At 38.1% G+C, this 22851-nt stretch overlaps 1 protein-coding gene across 1 annotated transcript; it reads right to left on the reverse strand.

Moving 5' to 3' along the window:
- Nucleotides 1–17709: 17709 nt before the first annotated feature.
- On the reverse strand, nucleotides 17710–22635 carry siva1 (SIVA1, apoptosis-inducing factor). The gene is made up of 4 exons (XM_026933739.3): nucleotides 22414–22635; nucleotides 20357–20554; nucleotides 18208–18361; nucleotides 17710–17945 (listed from the first exon to the last, which is right to left on the reverse strand). The coding sequence occupies exons 1-4, from the start codon at nucleotides 22532–22534 to the stop codon at nucleotides 17897–17899; spliced, it is 522 nt and encodes a 173-aa protein (XP_026789540.3). The 5' UTR covers nucleotides 22535–22635; the 3' UTR covers nucleotides 17710–17896.
- Between the last annotated feature and the right edge of the window lie 216 nt (nucleotides 22636–22851).

Here is a 22851-nt window from a genome sequence, read left to right on the forward strand (position 1 = left end):
GTATTTAGTCTTAATCATAGATGTAACATTTTAATTATATTTGTATGAAGCTTTTCAGCATGTAGTGTGCTAATTGCAAAAATAAAGGAACCACTAAGCCTCATCAGCTATCTATTTATTGAGCAGATACACGAGTCAGAAACTCTATGTACAAGAAATGCCGTGCTACAGTTACTATGAATATGATTGAATTCTTATAGTCAGTCTTATAGTCAGTCTATATGATTGGTCACTTGAATTGAATTGGTTTTAATCCAAACCTCAACAACAGAGCATAAGAAATAAGAATAAAAATCAATATAGCTGCATTAAATAGCCAAAATATTATTGTACACAGAAATAATGAGCTAAATATTTGAATAAGGAATTTATTTCACAATTATGTTTGAGAACCCCTGCTCTAGCAATACTTCTCAACTCACTTAATCTTACTGTTACCACACAGTACAAATGACCTCAATGAATGAATGCCTTCACAGACATTCATATTAACTTTAAACAAAAAAACAGACTTACACAGTCTTACGTTGTTTATGTATTCAAGCCTTATCTTGCATCGTTTTGACTTAATTAGTTGTGTTTTTGCCCTCACTGATCAAAAATGCTCATGTAATTTCCATTTAACTAGAGCTTGCCCATTTGCATGTATTCCCTGGGCAGTGGGAAGTCTTTGGAAGGGAACGCGAAGTTGAAAACTTGGACATCTTCACCTCGTGAGGCCAGCGGTGGGAGCCCTTGACCTCTGAACGCACTGCCAGGGACAGCTGGTGCCTGGCCACATTTATTTATTTATTTACCTCACAACAAAAGACAGGTGGTCACACTTGAAAAGAAGCGATGCTCCTAAACATGCACAGACGTGCACACACACACACACACACACACACACACATACACACACTCTGAGCTGCAAACAAGAGTGCATGCAGGAAAGTGACCCACACACTGTCAAAGCCTAGGCATGCTGTCAAATCTTTTTTTTTTTTTTTTTTTTTTTTTTTTTACCTTAACAAACATAAGTCATTTCTATACAATACAGCCTCCTTTCCATATATCAAGGTTATAAATTCCCGTACATACAGTGGCTATAAAAAGTCTACACACCCCTGTTAAAATGGCATGTTTTTTGTGAAGTAAAAGAATGACACTAAGATAAATCATGTCATATCTTTTCCTACCTTTAATGTGAAATTGCAAAGTATACAAATAGAGTGAAAAAAAACGTTTTTTCTTCAGAAACATTTTAGGGAAAAATGAAAAATAAAAAACTTACAATAACCTGGTTGTATTATGTGTGCACAACCCTACACTAATACTTTGTTGAAGCACCTTTTGATTTTATTACACCACTCAGTCTTTTTGGGTAAGAGTCTATCAGTGTGGCACATCTTGACTTGGTAATATTTTCTCACTCTTTTTTGTAAAAACATTGTAGATCCTTCAAATTGTAAGGGCATCTCCTGTGCACAGCCCGCTTCAGGTCACCCCACAGATTTTTAGTTGGATTCAGGTCTGGGCTCTGGCTAGGCCATTCAAAAACATTGATCTTCTTTGGGTTAAGCCATTCCTTTGTTGATTTGGATGTATGCTTTGGGTCATTGTCATGCTGAAAGGGGAAATTCCTTTTCATCTTCAGCTTACTAGCAGACACCTGAAGGTTTTGCACTAAAATTGACTGGTATTTGCAGCTATTCATGACTCCCTCCACCTTGATAAAAGTTTTCACTGAAGAAAAGCAGTCCTAAAGCATGATGCTGCCACCACCATGCTTCACTGTGGGTATGGTGTTATTTTGATGTGCATTTTTTTTTTTTGCACCAAACACACCTTCCACCTAGGAATTGTGGAATTATTATACCTTTTGGAATTAGTCTCATCAGACCATAACACATTTTGCCACATAGTTTGGGGTGATTTAGTTGAGCTTGAATTTTTTTTCTGAGAAAGGGCTTCCATCTAGCCACTCTACCCCATAGTCCAAACATGTGAAGAATACGAGAGATTGTCGTCACATGCAGAGAGTAATCAGTACTTGTCAGATATTCCTGCAGCTCCTTTAATGTTACTGTAGGTCTCTTGGCAGCCTCCCTGGTAAGTTTTTGCCTTGTCCTTTCGTAAGTTTTGGAGGGACATCTTGTTATTGGTGATGTCACTGTGGTGCTCCATTATCTCCACTCGTTGATGATGGCCTTCACGGTGTTCCATGGTACATGTAATGCTTTGGAATTCTTTTATTCCCTTCTACTTATCAATACCTTTCGACAATGAAATACCGTACATGCTTTGTAAGGTCTTTGCAGACCATGGCTTCAGGAGACAGATGAAACCAAAGGGATATCAAGAAAAACCTATAGAAATAGCTGTTTAACAGGGGTGTGTAGATTTTTTTTATATACACTGTACCTCAATTATTGCATAATGAATTATCCTACTGATAATTCAAATTCATAAATAGTAGCATAATCCCAAAAACCAAGAACTACATAAAGAATTATTTATAGATCATATCCTGATCAACAATAAATTCATAAATTCCAGTATATGTCACAAATGACTTGCGTAATTAATTAATTTCTACTTAATTCATAGAAAATTTGCATATAGACAGAGGCATAGTGTTTATTACTGTCAGTCACCTGCAGGTATTTTTTTTTAACTTTAAGTTTAACTTGTAACAGTAAATATAAATTTAAAGTTATAAAAGTAAATTCATCAAGCTGGATACAAACAGATTTATTAATAAATTGTTCATACTCATGTTTAAACAAGAAATTTGATATTGAAAATCCTGACAATTTTGGAAAAACTTTCATATCCTACTTGTGCTCCTGAGTGGGTGTAAATTTAATCATAAGAAGACTAATATAAATCGCGACTTGATCGACTTCAAATAATACAATTTGCATGGCTTAATGCACTTTTACGTATGGAATATACTGTCAAGTTTAAACTGCTTATTTTTATTACGTTTACAGAATCTATGAGAGACCCTAATCCAGAGCGATTTCTAGAAGTGCTTTGGAGTCTCTGTCAAAAACACATCCTCATGCTAGTCCACTAGGTCAGGGACTAAGACTACCATTGAGAAAATTTTGTGAAAACCAGGTGTTTTATATTACAGGCATTAATTAAAAAATATAAAAAAGAAAGAAAACGAGCCAACACAAACCCATAAATTAATAAAATGAAATAAAACTAATGATTCAATAATGACAAACGAAATGCCGCTGTATAAATGGTGCATAGCCTCAGGTGATGGAAGATTTAGCGTTCGCTTATAAATATTTTTACTGGCATAGAAATGAGTCAAAATAACTTCCAATTCTGCCTTTCAGATTTTACCCTGATCATTCATTTCACTACATACAAATGAGCTGTATCGAGAATCAACTTTGCACATTATGGGAGCTCAACATACGTACGTTAGTACGAAGAAAATCTTTCTCACTCACTCACTTTCGTCCAGGTCAGTGTCACAGTAGATCCTGAGCCTATCCCAGGAACATTGTAGACCCTGGATGGCAGGAATAGACCCTGGATGGGACGCCAGGCCATCACAGGGCACCATGCACACAAATTTACACACTCGTTCTCACCTAGGGGCAATTTTTCTTAGCTAGTCCACCTACAGGGGTGTTTCTGGGAGGTGGGAGGGAACTGGTGAACCCAGAAGAAATCCACATGGACAAGGTGAGAATATGCACACACACACACACACACACACACACACACACTGAACAGACGTAACCTAAGCTCAAGATCGAACCGGGGGCCATAGAGCCGCGAGGTGGGAGGTCTATCTACAATACTTACTATACTATTAACTCTGTACATCCTGCAGAAACAGTAGATATTTTAATCTTTTTTATTTATTTGACTTTCATATTCCACTCTTCTTATTTTTTTCTTCTTATTTTTTCTTTCATTTTCGATGCTGCTTTGTCTTGGTCAGGGGTGTGGTGAATCATTGGGCACAAGGCAGGAATACCGTCGCATACAAAGCCACAACTGAGGGCAATTTAAAGTCACCAATTGACCTACTGGCATATTTTAGGAGGTGGCAGGTACATAACTTAGCAAGAACATGCAAAAGCAACATAATTTATATGTTAGTGTTTCTGTCTGTGTGAACAGACTTATAGTTCCTTATAAGTGATATCTCGTTCTGCCAATTCTGATTCTGACAACCTGACTGTTACACAGCATTACAACTTTGTATTTCACTATGAAGATACACAAAATAGTGTTTAAAAGTTGTCATTTTCATTCAAGCTTTAAGTCAACATATATGACATTGGACAGTGTGTATCTGCCTTGTGTTGTGACCTCGTGTGAGCAGAAGGTTGAGGAGTGCACAGCTGTCACTTCTTTAACTAACCCATATTTATAGTATACGCATCACTGAGGCAGGCGTGCCTCTCCCTTTCTTTCTGTTTCTCTGGGCACAGCTGGTCACCTCGTGATTTAATAGTGGATCCAAAGCCACACGCATGGACTTAAGTCCATCCAGCAGTCGGTGAGGCGGCCCAGGGCCTTAAGGGCTCCATGGCATGCCGCACAGGGTAAGAGGAGCCGCCTCGGAAGTGACTAGTGTGACCTTTTTCAGTAAAAACACGGAGGCTGTGATGAAAGCCCCAACAGCTGCAGCGTAGCTTCCACAAAAAGGCCAGCAACTGAACTGGAACATCACCATATACATAAAGGAAGGGGGCTGCGTAATGGACAGTAACGCATGGGCTAATTGCCTTCACTTTAATTCTCTGCAGCTTTATGTTTTGGTTTGCATTTCATTAGATAGATGGTGGTGTGTGGATGAGTAATACAGGCTCATTCAGCAGGTTAGCATGTGTAGCACTGAGGAAATCCGACACACGCTGTATGTCCATCATGTTGTATGAACAAACACGTGCTAGCAATTGGAGGCTTGTTAGCTCAAAGCCCAGGAGTGCAATGTAATCATTAAGCAAAGTCTCTACTCTTAATCTGAACAGTCACACTCTTAAGTGTTAAAGAGTTTTTGCTTTCAGAAAATGGTCCAAGTAGAATCCCTTTAGAGAGCTTTTAGAGAAGCCTTGAGATAATAGTTCTTCTAAGAGTGCTGAATTGGGTTGTATTCTGAAAATCACTTCGCATAAAAGCAAATGTAAACTTGTAATGTAATGTAACTTTCAGATTTTCTATAATCAGCACTTATAATGTATCTCTAAGATACATACGGGCAGCTAAGTACAAACAACACTTGTTATATATAATTTCAATTCCTGGCTGTATTCCTGGTTCCTGACTAGATACTTGCATATTATTATTAATATTGTTTTTTTTTTAGGTAAATATAAAATATTATTTAAAGTATTATTTAAAAATAGTACTATTCATTAAATATAAACTAACTGACCAAAAAAAAAAGATTGCTGTTTGGGTTTAAATAAGCAAATACTTAAGAGCCTATGATTGGATCATTACTGCAGTGATTAATATGTTTCAGCTGGCAACAGTTCTTTTAACCTTAACTGATGCAGTGTGTAGCTTCTCATTTCTTAAACAACCATGGCAGGTTACGTATCCCATGGTCGTGGAAAAGATGTTACTGAAGGGGAAAATTGTCGACCTGCATCAAGCAAAGAAAATAACTAAGGAGATTGCTGAAATCACTGGAACTGGGTTATGAAATGTCCAGTGCATTAATAAAGCCTGGAAGGATAGTGGTGAACCGTCAACTTTACAGCAGACAAGTAGTCGGAAAAAAATCTTGAATGATCGTGATCGGAGATCTTTAAAACGCTTGGTGATGTCACATCGTAAAAAAATCGCCAGGAGAACTCACGGCTATGTTTAATATTGAAAGTAAGAGCATTTCCACACGCACAATGTGATGAGAACTTACAGGATTTGGACTAAACAGCTGTGTGGCCACAAGAAAGCCATTTGTTAGTGAGGCTAATCAGAAAAAATGACTTCAATTTGCTAGGGAGCATAAAGACTGGACTGTGGAGCAATGGAAAAAGGTCATGTGGTCTGATAAAATCAGATTTTCCCTATTCCAAAGCAATGGGCGTGTCAGGATAAGAAGGGAAATGCATGAAGCGATTCACCCGTCATGCATAGTGCCTACTGTACAAGCCTCTGGAGGCAGTGTTATGATGTGGGGTTGCATCAACTGGTCAGGTCTAGGCTCAGCCTCATTGTGCGGCAATAAAATGAATGTACTGAATGACCAGGTTATCCCGTCAATGGACTTTTTCTTCCCTGACGGCACAGGCATATTCCAGGATGAAAATGCTAAGATTCATCAGGCTTAACTTGTGAAAGAGTCGTTCAGGGAGCATGAGGAATCATTTTCACACATGAATTGGCCACCACAGAGTCCTGGCCTTAACCCCACTGAAAGTCTTTGGGATATGCTGGAGAAGACTTTATGGAGTGGTTAGACTCTCCTGTCCTCAATGCAAGATCTCAGCCATAAATTAATGCAACTCTGGATGGAAATAAATGTTGTGAAGTTGCATAAGGTTGTTGAAACAATGCCAGCTAAATGCAGTGCAACGAAATATTAGATTGTGCGACTTTTTTTTTGCCCAGGCAGTGTATTATTTATTAATGTTGTCATTACTATATATCACTGCTATTATTTATTATATATCACAATTGTTCCGCTCCATTTACTGCACCCAAAACCGTATCCTGCTGCTAATTCTACCGCCACTGTAATGTAAATTACAGCCTACCATTTCCGCTTAAGGTGCAATATTTGTATATTGGGATGGTAACTGTGTTGTGATGTCTGAGATGTGTGTGTTGAATGCATCGTGTTGGGAACAAACACCAAGAAAAATTCCTAACACATGAAAATGTATATATAGTCAGGTCCACAAGTATTTGGACAGTGACACAATTTTCGTAGTTTTGCCTCTGTACCCCACCACAATGGATTTGAAATGAAGCAATCAAGATGTGATTGTAGTGTAGTCTTTTCAGGAGTCCCTCCATTTTCACTTTCATTTTCAGGAGTCCCTCGAAAGTAATTGGACACAATAACAATATAAATATTAGGATTCATAAATATCATAAATATTTTGATTATATTAAATACTTTGATTCAAATCCTTTGCAGTCAATGACTACCTGAAGTCTGGAACCCATGGACATCACCAAATACTGAGTTTCCTCCCTTGAGATGCTTTGCCAGGCCTTTACTGCAGCCACCTCCAGTTGCTGCTTGTTTGTGGGTTGTTCTGCCTTCAGTTTTGTCTTCAGTAAATGCAAAGCATGCTCAATTGGGTCGAGGTCAGGTAACAGACTCGTCCATTTAAGAACATTCAATTTCTTTGCCTTAAGAAGCTCTTGGGTTGCTTTCGCGGTACGTTTTGGGTCATTATCCATCTGTACTGTGAAGCACCGTCCTATCAGTTTTGCAGCATTTGACTGAATCTGAGCAGAAAGTATAGCTCTATATACTTCAAAATACATCCTGCTACTTCTACCAGCAGTCACATCATCAATAAATACCAGTGACCCAGTTTCATTTCCAGCCATACATTCCCATGCCATAACATTGCCTCCACATGTTTGACAGATGATGTGGTATGCTTTGGAACATGAGCCCTTCCTTTCCTTCTCCATACTCTTCCCATCATTCTGGTACGGTTCATGATTCATTTACATTCATGAAGGTGTTTCTTGATTGTAGACTTTGACAATGATACGCCTACCTCCTCCAGAGTGTTCTTGACTTGGCTAGATGTTGTGAAGGGGTTTTTCTTCACCAAGGAAAGAATTCTGCAATCATCCATTTTAGTTGTCTTCCATGGTCTTCCAGGCCTTTCAGTGTTGCTGAGCTTGCCAGTACATTCCTTCTTATTAAGAATGTACCACATTGTTGATTTGGCCCATCTTAAAGTTTCTACTATCTCTCTGATAGGTCTGTTTTGTTTTTTCAGCCTAATGATGGCCTCCTTCACTTGCATCGATACCTTTTTGAACAATATATTGAGCTGTTCCCATGAACAGCTACCAAATGCAAATTCAGCATTTGGAATAAACTCCAGACCTTTTATCTCGTTAATATTTCACGAAATAATGAGGAAACAGGTCATACCTGGCTATGAAACTGCTTATCAGTCAATTGTCCAATTACTTTTGAGCCTGTGAAAATGAAGGGACTCAGTATTAATTCAGTATTTTTGTTAAACTCTTTGAATTAAAGCTGAAAGTCAATTACATCTTGGTTGCTTCATTTCAAATCCATTGTGGTGGTGTACAGAGGCAAAAGTATGAAAATTGTGTCACTATCCAAATACTTATGGACCTGACTGTACATTTGATATAAAATTATTCTGATTCTGATTCTTTTTGGATATTTTAATCATTAGAACTAGCACATATCTTATTCTTATTCTTCTTATGGATCCAGAGCTTATCATGGGAACACTGGGTGTGAGGGAAGAATAAACCACAGATGCCACCAGGGCACAACACCACACGCAAACAGAAACACACACACACAGCTAGTGACAATTTAGAGTCGCCAGTCAACCTACTGGCATATTTTTAGCAGATGGGAAGAAACCCAAAGCAAGAACATGCAAAATTCTGCACAGACGGTAATCCTAGCTCAGAATTAAACCCTACCGTACTCTAATACATATGTTATCATTTGACAGAAAGTGTGAGTCCAATTCCTTATTACTGATATCTTACCCAATTCTGGTTTGACAAACTGCAGTGAGAGCAAATAAGTATTTGGACACTTTTGTTTTTGTTATTTAAGATACTTCTAGTGAATATATCCACTTCAAATTTACACTAATAATGTATTCATACCCCTAAACAAAGATATGTACCTGTGTGTTTCAACATATGCTTGATCAAAAACACTTGTTTGATGTGCAGGAAATATAATTAGCTGTTTGGACAGCCATTAATTATTGTAACTGTCTAAAACTGCCAAGGTTTGGTGGTAGATTATGGGTGAGAAATGAACTACGCCAGTTAACAGGCTAAGATGTGTGACTGACACTATACTAACAGTTTTCTTATTTCCATAATTAACAGTTCTTATTTCCATAATCCACTCTAAAAAAAACTCTCTCTAAGAGGAGGTGTTTTGTCTCTGAAATACTGATTTATTCACAAAAGTGAACACAAAATTGCTTGACTATAAATTAACTATGAATGACCTTATGGAAAAATAACCACACACTTCACATGAGATTATATAATATGTGATGTATGTGAAAAATATGTATTCATAACATTTCAAATTGCACATGGAAACCCAATTAAACGTGACATCATGTTAACAATATGCAATAAATAAAACCATAGGTCCCACACCATGTGAAAATAAATAAATCATGTGTAAAAAAAATTATATGTAATTATTATATGTATATGAATTGTGTGTAAAAGTCATATGTGAAAATTAGTAAATTGTGTTAAAACCAAGTTACATTTGTAGAAATCGCATGTAAAAATGAATCAGTTGTGTAAAGATTGCATATGACAATAAATTATATGTGAAAATGAATAAATCAAATGTAAAAATCACTTGTAAATATAAATGAATTATGTGTAAAAAAAAAAAAAAAAAAAAAAACACGACATGAAGTCCACATGTGAAAAATGTGTGAAACATAACATGTAAAGTGTCTAAAACCCAGTGTCCCATGTGATTCATGTAACTTTTCTGTAAGGGCCATGTTTAACTTGGGACTTTAAAAAGTTGGGACTTTATGAATGAGAATATGTTTCATGCTTTAAGGTCTTTATCTGTAGCGGGACTTTCTATCATAACTGACTTTCAGGCCACGCTGACGCCTCGGCGCTTGTACCAGCTGCTCCTCTGCCTGAAAATCAGCGTCTGTCTGCAGACACCAACTGGTGCCAACCACAAGGAACCATGCAGCCCAAGTGAGTGTGACTCACACAGCGGCACAGCCGCAGGCACTATTCCTGCTAGAGGTTACTCTTGAAGTCTGAGGCCAATAAGACTTTTTTTTTAAAGATTTCTCCCAGAATTTTAATCAACAACTCTGTAGCACCTATATTAAAATGTTATTTATAAACACTTCTTTCTCCTTGAAGATTGCGCTTGACAGTTCCTACTCTGTAAACATTTTTTTAATCTGACCCATGTGCTACCAGAGGATTAATCTTTGTATCAAATGTAAACACACAATCTGTTTTGCATCCAAAATCACCTTGCAGTCTTCAGTAGGTGAGTGAAGAACTGGTTTATAGTGTCCCACTTAACATTTTTTATTTACTTGACCCCTGTAATTAGTAAGGATTAAGGCATTAAATCATTAATAAATGAACAAAATTGTAATTGTTGGCAAATTGATGTGGTATAGGAGCAATAAAACACTTCTGGATGTGTTGTTATTGGATAGTAATCCATGACTGGGTGGTGCAATGGAGAGCAGAGTTACTGTTACCAAGCAGAAGCGAATTATTATGTTCAGAAGTGCTTTATTGCTTTTATACCTCAGCGATTTGCAAATAACAATTTTTCATTTATTAATGAATAACGTCATGCTTTTTAACCATTAACAGTTAGATTTAATGTTGTGCCATTTAATGTCCATGTGACAAGTTAGTTCCTGTTTCCATTTACATTATAGCAGCTATAATGTCTTTCCCTCACCAGCCCCTTTTTTTATCTTATGAAGTTAATAAGAAAAAAAGCCCACAGCTTATGTTACCAAGAGACTGGAAAGTCCTCTCTCCTGACGACTCTCACATGGCAGAAAACTTTCTGACCGTTATAAAGTGCTGACACTGGAGATGCCTTATATAAATATTAAGTAAATGTGTCCTAACAGAATACTTCACCATATCAACCAGGAAATGTTTTTCTCTGTTAAAAAAAAACAACAACACTTTAGTTTATGTGAAGCATCTGCCATACGAGTCACTGTGAATGAGCTGTTACTATAGAAATGATAACATAATAGAATGAGTGAATTAATATAAATCTATCATTTGAATTACAGCCAGAACTATTGTCGGACCTGCCGATATAGAAAATTAATCATCACCTTCTGACCAGTCAGATTTGAGAATTCAACAGCACTGTGTTATGATTTTAATGAATGTTGCCAATAAACATGTGAAAAAGTGTGCATCAGGTATAGAAAAATATCATTGTATAGAATAACGTAGCCTATTTGAAAATAATTAGTTTTTTTTTTTTACATTTTGGGTTACATTCAGTGTTCTGGTTGAAAACATCCTGATCAGCGAGCTTTAACTGGTTTTAGATTTTAGAAAAAAAGTGAAATTTCACCTAAACAGCATGAAAGGCTAATAAGATCATGTGCAGTGCACCTGGATAAAGTGAAGAAGAGTTGCTTTTTGCTGCAAGGACTGAAGGATGGCTTCTGTAATATCATGCAGCTGAGTATAGAGTTGAGGCATCCAGCAGCATGGCAAGAGAGTTCAACAGCAGGATGCATATTCATCAGCAAAGGTGTGTGTGTTCTGATCTTTGACCTCCTAGCTTGATGGTGTTATCATGGGGGGAGACCTTCTGCACAAAAGGATTCAGTTAAATCAAAGAAAGGAAAAATATATCAGACATAGCACTAATACTCAAATAAAAACACTATATGGCCAAAAGTTTGTGGACACCTGACCATCACACCCATATGTGGTTCTTCCGCAAACTGTTGCCACAAACTTGGAAGCACACCGTTATATAGGATGTCTTTGTCTGCTTAGGCATTAAGATTTCTCTTCACTGGAACTAAAAGGCCCAAACTTGTTCCAGCATGACAATGCCCCTGTGCACAATGTGAGCTCCATGAAGACATGGTTTGCCAAGTCTGGAGTGGAAGAACTCGAGTGTCCTGCACAGAGCCCTCACCTCAACCCCACTGAACGCCTTTGGGATGAACTGGAACAACCACAGCACACCAGACCTTCTCGCTCAACATCAGTGCCTGACCTCACTACTGCTCTTGTGGCTGAATGAACATAACACACAGCCACAGCCACACTCCAAAATCTAATGGAAAGCCTTCCCAGAAGAGTGCAGGTTATTATAACAGCAAATGGGGACTAAATCTGGAATGGGATGTTCAACAAGCACATATGGGTTTAATGGTCAGGTGTCCACATACTTTTTTAGCCATATAGTGTATGTTGCATGCAGTACTAAGTAAAAAAGTCTGAATTAATTTTCTTCACACAAATTTTGCTTTAGATGTTTACTTTATTGCACATCTTCTGCATTGCACTAAAAATTTAGATTTCTAAATGTTCCTTTTTCAAAAACGTATGTCGTTGCATGTCCTTAAAGAAAATAACATATTAAGTAATAGAGCACTTTTCAGATAAAAATGGAGACGCCTATATGGTATTACTTGCAGAAAAAGAAGCAATTGTGACAGCCAAACTCACAAGAAGAACTGTGGGAGCTTGGAAAAACTGCCAGCTAATTTTCTTGTTTTAACAACAGTGTACCTAAGAGAATGGATGCAGTTTTAAGGCAAAGGGTGGTCATGAAAAATAGTTATTTAATATATGCTGCCATTCATAAGTTGAAAACATCCTATATTTTTGTTAAAATTGAAAATATAACCAAGGAATAGATATAATTGAATTGAGAAATGTTTATTATTAAATGTTTAATGAATTAAACAAATCTTTGCCATTCTAATTATGTGTCTGTAGCACACCATATAGAGTATTTATGTTGTACAGTTAATACTGGCAGGCAGTTCCGTAGCACAGGTAGCACTGCCACATTACAGCTCCAGGGTCCCCGGGTCAATCCCAAGCTCAGGTTACTGTCTATGTAGAGTTTCACATGTTGTCTCTGTGTTTGTGTGGGTTTCCCCCCTCCCAAAACCATGCTGATAGTTGAATTGGCTGTGCTAAACTGTCCCTAGGTGTGAATGGTGTCCTGCGATGAACTGACATCCCATCCGGGGTGTATTAATGCTTCACACCCAGTGCTGCCAGGACAGATTCCAGATCCACCATGTCCCTGACCAGGATAAAGCAGATGAATGAAGACATTCATACTGAATGAAGACAATAATGTATGGGTCTTTTATCTCTATTAAATTTATTAATGAATGCTGAAATAACAATAACAATGCTGAAACAAATATGAAGTGTGTCTCCTATTTGTATCTGTTTAGAACATGTTATCAGTACAATCCAAACAATGTAATCATATTTATTTTCATCCCTAATATGTTCACACTAGTACAAATATGCCGGGGTCTTAAAACACCATTAAGCTAAAGGTTGTCGTGCTTGTCGTTCTTTTGGCTGTTCCTGTTAGGGGTCGCCACAGTGGATCATTGGTCCGCATATTTGATTTGGCACAGTTTTTACACTGGATGCCCTTCCCAGTTTTATCCAGGCTTGGGACCGGCACTGTAAGTACACTGTCTTGTGGAATCCCAGTGGCTGGGGCTGGTTCCCTGGCCAGGAATTGAACCCAGGCCATGGCGGTGAGAGCGCTGAGGCCTAACCACTAATCCTCCAAGGACCACCATTAAGCTGAAGGTAATACAGCAGTCCAATTTGAAGTTTTTTTAGAGTAAATTTAGTGCTCACTTGTCTTTAGTGCTTGGGTCTTGGGTCAATTTGCGTTTGAATACAGCCAGAGGAAATTAATTCCAGGATCTGGGTGGCAGTACAGAGAAGATAATTAATTATAACAACACAGGCCACAAAGAGATTTATACCTTGGAATTACCCCAGCAGACCTGACGTACTTTCTCCCACGAGTATAAGGTCCAGATTTTTTGTGGTCATTATAAAAACCTGCTCTATTGCAGTCAATATCACAAATGACTCAGACCATCAAAAACACAAACTGGCCATAAACTGGAATTGGCATTTATTTAAAGTGCTACATAAATATCAGTTTTGTGACTCTGTTGACATGCATTATGTTTTCAATGTGAGATTTCAATTTTATTTATGTAGCGCTTTGAACAATTGATATTGCCACAAAGCAGCTTTACAGAAATTCTGATATGGATTTAGTCTTAGATTAGATTTAGTCTAATAAGCAAACCAGAGAAAATCCCTGAGACAACAAGAGGAAGAAACCTTGAGAGGAACAAGAATCAAAAGGGAACCATCCTCATCTGGGTGACCAGATAGTGAGACTATGAGTCATTACTCATCCACAACTGTGTACTATAAAGTCAAACAGTGCCTATTGTGTTGGAAGGATCTTCAGTATTGATTTCATTTTGATTTCATTAGTGTTTTTATCTTTAGGTTTATAGTATCCAAGTGAAGTTATCCATTGAATAATGAATGAGACTTGAGGGTAAACTTTTCAGTAAGTGCAATCTTTCAGTTATCCAAGTGATACCATCCACAGCAATCTTGCCACCTCAAGGCTCCAGGGTTTGCTCTGAGCTCTGGTTACCGCCTGTGTGGAGTCTTGTATACACTCCCCGTGACCTCGTGGGCTTCCCCCAGGTTCTCCAGTTTCCTCCCACCTCCCAAAAACATGCTGGTAGGTGGATTGCCTAATCTAAATGCCCCTAGGTGTGTAAATGAGTGGGTGAGTGTCCCTGGCTCCCATCCAGACCATATTCCCATCTTGTGTTCCTGGGATAAGCCCCGGATCCACCACAACCAAGTGGGTATTGAAGATAAATAAATGCAATTTGACATTTATGCCTTCATATCACAAACATGCCTTACTCCTCAAAAATATTTAAAGCTTTCAATAATTTGTCAAAACAGCAAAGAATTAGTTTGTTGACTTTTTACGGTTTGTTATTTAAATTCACACCACTTTTTTAAAATCCTCATGATGCTCATGTTGTTGCACTGTCCTGCGTATTTATATAAATGCGTTGCATCACTGTGTACCTACAGTCAGCGTAGTCCTATGTACTGTCCCATAGGTTGCAGCATCTTGTAGCATATTTGAATTGATACACTGAAACTTTAAACTGTTTTATTGTGACTTTCTCTTTATATAGCAATATTACAATATTAACAGTATACCTATGTCAGGCATCTTTTCATGAGATAGCATCACAGCACTACCGGGGATTCTGGTGGGTGAAAACTTTTGCCCCTCCATCTTCAGGCAGTTTTTCCTTGATTATACTTCTTTATTGTGCATAATGTTGTTGCTGGATTTTTTCTTTAACACTGTTCTTCCTTGACACAATAAAAACCTTTGGAGAGACAGTTACTGACTTACTGTATCATTTGTGTAGCAGAAACACAAGCATTGTGTATAAAGATGCCTATTGTAGAACAGTAATGCTTTATTTTAAGGAACACATATTAGGCATTAATTAAGGTTGTGTTATTTGTTCAGTAAAGCCCAAATTAGACACTTGTAAACAGTCTAACAGTCTATTCACTATAAATTAGACTTCATTCATAAATACTTGTATTGGTTAATAATTGGTGATCTGTTGTGTGAAAATGACTACATAAATACATTATTAGTTGTGATAATGTGCAATAGATTCTTTGTTAAAACTGTGTTATGTAAATTATTGAGCATGAATTAATCATCTAAGTTCACCTCTTATTAGTGTATACATACAGCGTACCTAATACGGTACACTTGTAGATTCTAGGTAACATCAAGTGACCTGCAGTTTATCATTCAAGAACTTATAAAAGCTAAAGAAGTCACTAATACTACAACATGAGTCTCATATTCTAATGTTGAGTTTTAATTATCACTAATTAGAAGCTAACAACACTAAACAAGCTTTCTGTAACACAACTGGTGTCCCATATTTTAAAGTCAAGAATAAGTCATTTCATGTCTTATTGATAGCAACATAGCTCAGTATACAGTATGTTGCATATGTATACATAAACCTAACACCTGGGACACATATTGTAGTATTACTGCCCTCAGAAAACTAGAAGCTATAGGTATAACATGTTGCCAATTATACACTAATAAGATAAGAAGTTAATTTAGATATTTACTTCATGTTTAATGATTTGAAAAACAAGGGCATTCATTAAATTATCACAACTAATAATGCATTTATTAGTCATTTTCACAAAACAGATCCCCAATTAAGAACCAATACAAGTGTTTATGAATAAAGTCTCATTTATAAGTGTCTAATTTGCACTTTACCAAACAAAGAACAAGACCTTAATTAACGCCTAAAATGCGTTCCTTCAAATAAAGTGTTACCTGTGGAACTATACCGGTTTAAGTGCACATCATGTCATATTACACGAGTTATTTGCTAAAACCATAGTGTTACTATTGTGCTAGACACAATATTACATCCCACTGTACGGTAAACATGCACTCTGCCTACATCCTAAAGCGGTCTTCAGTCTTTCTCACTGGGAGAATCCTTAAAGCAGGGGTCTTCAATCTTACCCACAAAGCGTCGGTGTGGCTGAAGACTTTCATTCCAGCCAAATAGCAGGTATACTTAACAGCTAAATGGAGACCAAGATGAACTGATTGAACAGCTGGAATCATGTTTGTGGATGAGATTGAAGACCCCTCCCTTAAAGGCTCCAGTTAGAACCCTACAATAAGATTCCCTTTCGGAGAGATCTCCAAGCAGAAACCCTTTAAGAAGAAGCTTGGAACCCCAAACGATCAAAAAAAAAAAAAAAAAAAAAAAAAAAAAAAAAAAAACTTGCTTCCTAGAAGTATGATGGTAAAAAAAAAAAAGAAAAAAAGAAAAATTGTCTTGACTACTTTCAAATTTACATCACCACAGTTGAAGTGTGGAATTTTAACCACATCTGAAATGATAGCCGTGTGCTGCCCTCTAGTGGCTTTAAGAGCCACCATTCTCAAACTTCCTTCACCAGTGACCCAATTTTAAAGACCTGGAACACTGCTTCCCAAAAATAAGTGCTGGTACCAACAGCTGGGTTTGTTGGTTTAGCCGTGGTCAAGTAATATGTAAGCATACAGCCACTTTCTGTTTACACTGCAAAACATAATGTAGTGCAGATCTTGTATTTTGTAGTATTTCTAGCTTGGAAACATGATCATGCTGCCAGGGGAAAAGTCCGCTTTAATGACCATGAGCATGTGTTGGACATGGCACTCCTGCAGCCTGGACTAAACTAGGCTTACAAGGAGCTCCATGAAATTCTGTCAGAATTAATTATTTTTAAATATTCCACAGATCTAACTTTCATCCATAGAACCACACTTTAAAATACACACTTTTAAAAAAAAATAATAATAAAATCTCCTTCAGCCCCTTCTGCATCTCAGGCAACCACAAGGTACTGAGAATCTGTGCTGATCATTTTTTCCCCTAAATAGCTTTGTATATACACATTCCTGGAGAATTTTAATAATTTTGCTCTACTGTTGTCAGCACTACAAATGAGCCAGATCATCAAAACCAAACAACCTGGAACTTGGAATATTATGTTCAAGGACCTGATTTTTTACAACAGATTAGGCAGGTTATGACCAGGAGGCACCTTATAGGAATTTTTCTAGATTGCTTTTCTAACTGCCAAAGCTGTTTAATTTTCCTTTAATCCTTTAGAATATATAACGAAAATAGAAAAACATGAAAAGTGATTAGTGATGCTGCACTGGGGGAAGTGAATAAAAGATGGCCTGAAGACAAATTTAGAGCATGAATGAAATGAAACCATATCAAACACTATTAACTATCTATAATTAGTACCAAACAAACCCCCAAACCAAACCTGCATGAGTGTCATTTTAACATGAAGTAAAAAAATAAAACGAGTTGTTCAAGTATTTATTTAAATGATTAAAAAAAATACATATGTACACACAAACTCGATTATATAAGTGTAAAAGTTATATAAAATTCATTTAGAGTGGAATGCGCTAAAGTTTATTACAAGCAAAATACAAACACTTTATCCTTTCCTTCAGCCATCGATCCAGTCCATCTTTGCATCCACCTCATCATGAAGAGCAGCTGCAGCAGAGGATTTTGTCATAACGCTCACTGTAACTGTAGAGAGAACAGCATGCAAGTTGTTTAAGAGTTATTTAATTTTTAAAAAATTAACAAAAAACCCACCCAATAGTACAATAAACAATGTTATACAATTATAGCAACTTACATAATATTAATATGAATTATAAAGTGTAGAACAGTATACACTAGGAAAATCATCTATAAACCCGTAGAAGTGATGCAAACGAACTGAAGCACACTTTGTGAGAAGGGGCATGGCTGTGTGCAGTGCAGGGATGGATGGGTGTGACATTACTCTGTGACTGTACAGATGGAGCAGCAGCGGCTGGAACAGCTGCTGCACTGCTGTGTGCAGGAGGGACACGCAGGGCGATCGCACTGAGAGCACGCAGTCCTTACTCCTGATGACCTCTGACACACGGCACACACAGCCGGAGCGGTCACACTGCCTGAGGAGACAACAAGATTTCAACATCAACACAAACATCCAACACCCAACATTCAACATGGCTTCAGTTCACAATAATCAACCACAGTAGCCTTTACAGACTCGCCATTCATTTTACTCAAAGCTCCACCTCCCATACTCGGTCATACCTGCTTTTAAGGCCACAACATTAACACTGGTATTCAACACCACCAATCTGGAACATATCTGTAGTATATGTGCATGCGTGCGTGATTATCAGGGTCAGGAGTTCCCCGGAGCAAGAACAGAACAGAGAACCCATTTACTTTTCAGGGATTTGATTGTTCTGTTGTGGTCGCCATGTTTGGGACTGAATTTCTTCACTGCACAAGGTGAAACACCTTACTGCAGAAGAGGAAAAGGGGGAAAAAACAAAACAAAACACACTTGCTTCAACAAAGCCCTATGTAACTCCCCCAAACTGCTGACCAAATGGTGTGTTTTCTTGATCTCTCTCACACACACCCTCTCTCTATATTCTGGAGAGTGGCTCAAAGCATTTGAGCACAGAAGCTTACCGGCTCTCCATGTCTGGGTGGGTAAAGTAGCCCTGTGTAGCCCAGGAGGAGAAAAACTGTCATTTTAGGGAAGGAAAGTAACTATTTAACATCTGTTAAAGTTAGTAATGCTTGCTGCCCATAAAGTTGACCCATAATGTGGTTAGCTCACTACCAGCTACGAGGCAGTCTAGCAGAGAGGGTCAGCTGCACTGCTGTTTGTTGAAGATGTATGTTGTCAAGTGTATTAAGGCAGTTTATTAACAGTATAATTAAGCAACATCACACTTGCAATCCTGTTCTTGTACTCAGTACCAATATCCTGACATTCAGTATAACCGAGTGATTATGAGTGTGATATTGCTTAAACAATTTACGCTTTAATTTGGGGCAACTTTTCAGACGGACAAGAAAACCTTCATGTGTGCTCTGAAACATGTGCCACTGAACTTTTTCCAGACTGCTGCTCACACAATAGCACAGGCAGCAGAACATGCTTGGAGGAGACAGCAACTGCCCTCTTTCATACGCATTAGCTCTTCGCTGTGCTCTCCTCAGTTGACTAGAGTGACCGTCACTCCTTCCCACTAGGACAGAGGAGTGATTATGGTCTCTTAGACTCTTGGACGGCCGTAGAGTCTTTAGGGTTCAAACTTTGGATCAGGTTGGGAATGCCTGATTAAAAATAATAATAATATCAGACCTTTACTGAGACTTTAATTCTAAGCAAGTTTTGAATAAACACCCCCGCAGTCGAAACTGTCTGTGGTAATTGCACACATGCTGCAGGTGCGTTACAGATTAGGCGTGGGGGAAGGAGAAAAAACCCACAATGCTGATTACACACATCAACAGCCTCTACACTTGCATTCTTGTTCATTTGCATAAGAGTTTTTAAGTCACTGAAGAAATTGACCTCCTTCTGCTACATTTTTAATCCAAGGATCACAAAATAGCAAGTTTTAAAATATAATTAAAAATAGACTTTTATTTTTGCAGGAATGTTGCGTCAAGATTTACTCAAGCTACCAATGGTGTAAGTCAGGAGGAATTGTGAATAAAAACCCTAAGCTTGGCTCCTGAGTGTTACACAGGGATGAAAAAGGTTTACCCTAGCTTCCGGAGATTATTAATTTTTTAATCCCAACAATTTCACAGTCACCCATGGCTGGGAGTCCAAGAGTGCAAAAGTGCAGGGATTGCATACTCACTCTGTCCTGTCACTTACAGTGACACAAGCCAAACACGTGCATGTGTGAGTTCATGCATGCAGAATAGGGCAGATAGCGATTTCCTCCGAGTGCGTTTCGCTGCCTTGTGACACTGCATAATTTGAAAGATGCAGAGGTTCATGTGCCTTGGAGGAAGCACGTGTGAGCCCACCCTTCCCGGTTGGTAGATGATGTGTGATAGAAGAGAGTTACCTAGTGGACCCAAACACCCCAACTTTAAAATCACTGAGTGCAATGAAGTTTTACCTGAAACTGCCTTGCCTTTCTTCAGTTTTCCATCCAGCCCAATCAGAGTCTGTCCTTTGAGTAGCAGCTGATTATTTGCAGGCGTCACATCACCCTGATTACACACATCCACATCAGCGCACTTCCCCGCTGCATCCACCTTCCAAATTCGCCCCATTACCGCTCGGGTCCCATTGAAGAGCAGGTTCTTGGTCTTTTCTGTGGAGGAATGAGGACACATTTATTCATTAAAACATGTCAGACAGCAGTATGCTTCATGCTATGCATGCAGTTCACAACTTCAGTGCTGAAGACATTCTGTTGACAGAGACTGCTTTATTTATTTATAAAATTAGAAAAATAATTAATGAAATTAAAAAATAGCTACATGAAAATAAAAATGGGAGGCCAACATGGGTACAGTTTCATCAATTATATACTCAGTCAGTAGTTTCCTCTATCACACTTCAATGAAAGTCATGCCAATGTAATGTAACACAAACTTATTATAGAACAGATTCCCTCACGTTTAGATATACCAGTTTGGAGTGATTTTCTGTTACACCTTCTTTTTAGATGTGAATATAATCCAGTTCTCTGAGACCCCCATTTTGGTACAACATTTCAGGAGTTTAGGCAACATGGAGTCCTACATTACATTTTGGGTCAACCAGAGCATGCTTGCGTAAATAGTGCCAAAACATCGATACACACTGCTTGAACATCAGTCTTGCTGCTTTCTGCTTCTCAGATAAAGATCCTACATGATGGTGAGCTAGTAAATAAAACATCACTTGTTTGGGGTGTTCGTCAGAAATGTGAGACGGTACGGTGATGCTCATCCCGCTCTTTTTGGATATGAAAAACAATCTTGCTTTTTGTGAGTATGCAGAAATGGATGAGATGAGTAGGCTAGACTTTCACTTGAAGACAGTAAAAATCACTTGGAGGATTTTTACTGCTGCCTATACACCGTGGGTGACACCGTGATAAAATAACCTACTGAGACAATGATTTCTGGCTATTACCACCAGACGTTTTTTTTTCTGATAACAAAAGGTTGTAAACTCATTCAAAATCCTAAGATTCCCCTTTAAAAACACTTTATAGTCTATCAGATGTTTTGATTACACTTTCCAATCAAGAAGCGTCGAAGCATGCGTCAAAAGTACGCAAAAATACAGATGAAGCTCTGTATGGACACATGTGGTGTTTTTTCTGTAACATCACTGATGGTTAGCATTATATTAGAGTTTGTTTGGAGTAGGGGTTCAGTTTAGGGATGTTTGGAGAACTCATTCATTCTCAATGCCACATTTAAAAAAAGCCCATATAAAGAAAGACCATGACTGTCCAGAAGAAGCACACTACTGTTATACAGATTTTACACTTACATACATGATTACATCAGTGTATATAAACTCAATACAACAAGCTCTGAACCTAAAAGTTACACACATACAGAAAGAGCTCTCTGCCCATATACTGTAGATGATTTAATGTTCTTGTCTAGGTTGGGTTAAATTAATATCACTTACATTAAGAGCTTTTCTTGGTGGCATTTACTGGCCCAAATCTTACACAACCAAAGAAAATGTTTACATGGCACACAGGGTCTATTTTCAACACAATCACCTCCAAAGCTTCATGAAGCTTCTTCGCAGCATTGATCAAACCCGCCATGTCGCACAGCATTAAACAGCTAACACAAGACACTTCTATTAAGTGTCCTACTTTTCCTTCCTTCAGCCATTACCCCATATATAGCCTTAAGGTTTAAAGAGCAAGCAACTCGCCCATTGATTGGTGGATTACTTAGGATTTTAAACTGCTGACCAATTAAAAGGCAGGAGGCGGGACTTTCAGGAACACGGGTACGGAAAAACAACGCTAGTCTGGTTACGCACTTAAGATGGCCTAACTTGTATTTACACTAACAGCTCACAGAATTTCACAGCCCCATTAGCTGATATAAACCTCCAGTGCAGGAGAACAACAATACTGAACAATATTAAAATGTATTTTAGAGCCAACTATCACGTTAATAATGTGCGACACGGGCTTAAGAACTAACTCACCGTAAACTTCCTGTCTGTATTTGTTTCCCAAAACTCCGTGCAGGTTCAGCTCCTTTTGTCCAACATGGATTTTATACTGTGTCGAAAACGATTCAGTGAAAGGGCAGGACCTTTTAGGCATTCTGAAGGAAAAAATAACGAAATGTTCTTCAGCTGAAACACAACCGCTAACCCTGCGTGGAGCGCAAACAAACCTCTATCTCTCTTTTCCCGCGAAGTCTCTCGGCGCTTTAATACTGCTCCCTGTGAGTCCATTGGTGGAAAATAATCAGTAGCGCCCTCTGGCGGTTCGGCGGTATGACAGGGTGCGTTTCAATACCACAACCGGTAGTTCACGCCCTAGACACTCCACTGTCTTCAACATTGCCAGCTTATCATACACATGAATTAGTAGCTGCCTCAATGGGATAATTGAGAAAAAAAAATATTAAAAAAAAG

Source organism: Pangasianodon hypophthalmus, chromosome 10 (assembly GCF_027358585.1).
Source record: "Pangasianodon hypophthalmus isolate fPanHyp1 chromosome 10, fPanHyp1.pri, whole genome shotgun sequence".
Classification (NCBI taxonomy): domain Eukaryota; kingdom Metazoa; phylum Chordata; class Actinopteri; order Siluriformes; family Pangasiidae; genus Pangasianodon; species Pangasianodon hypophthalmus.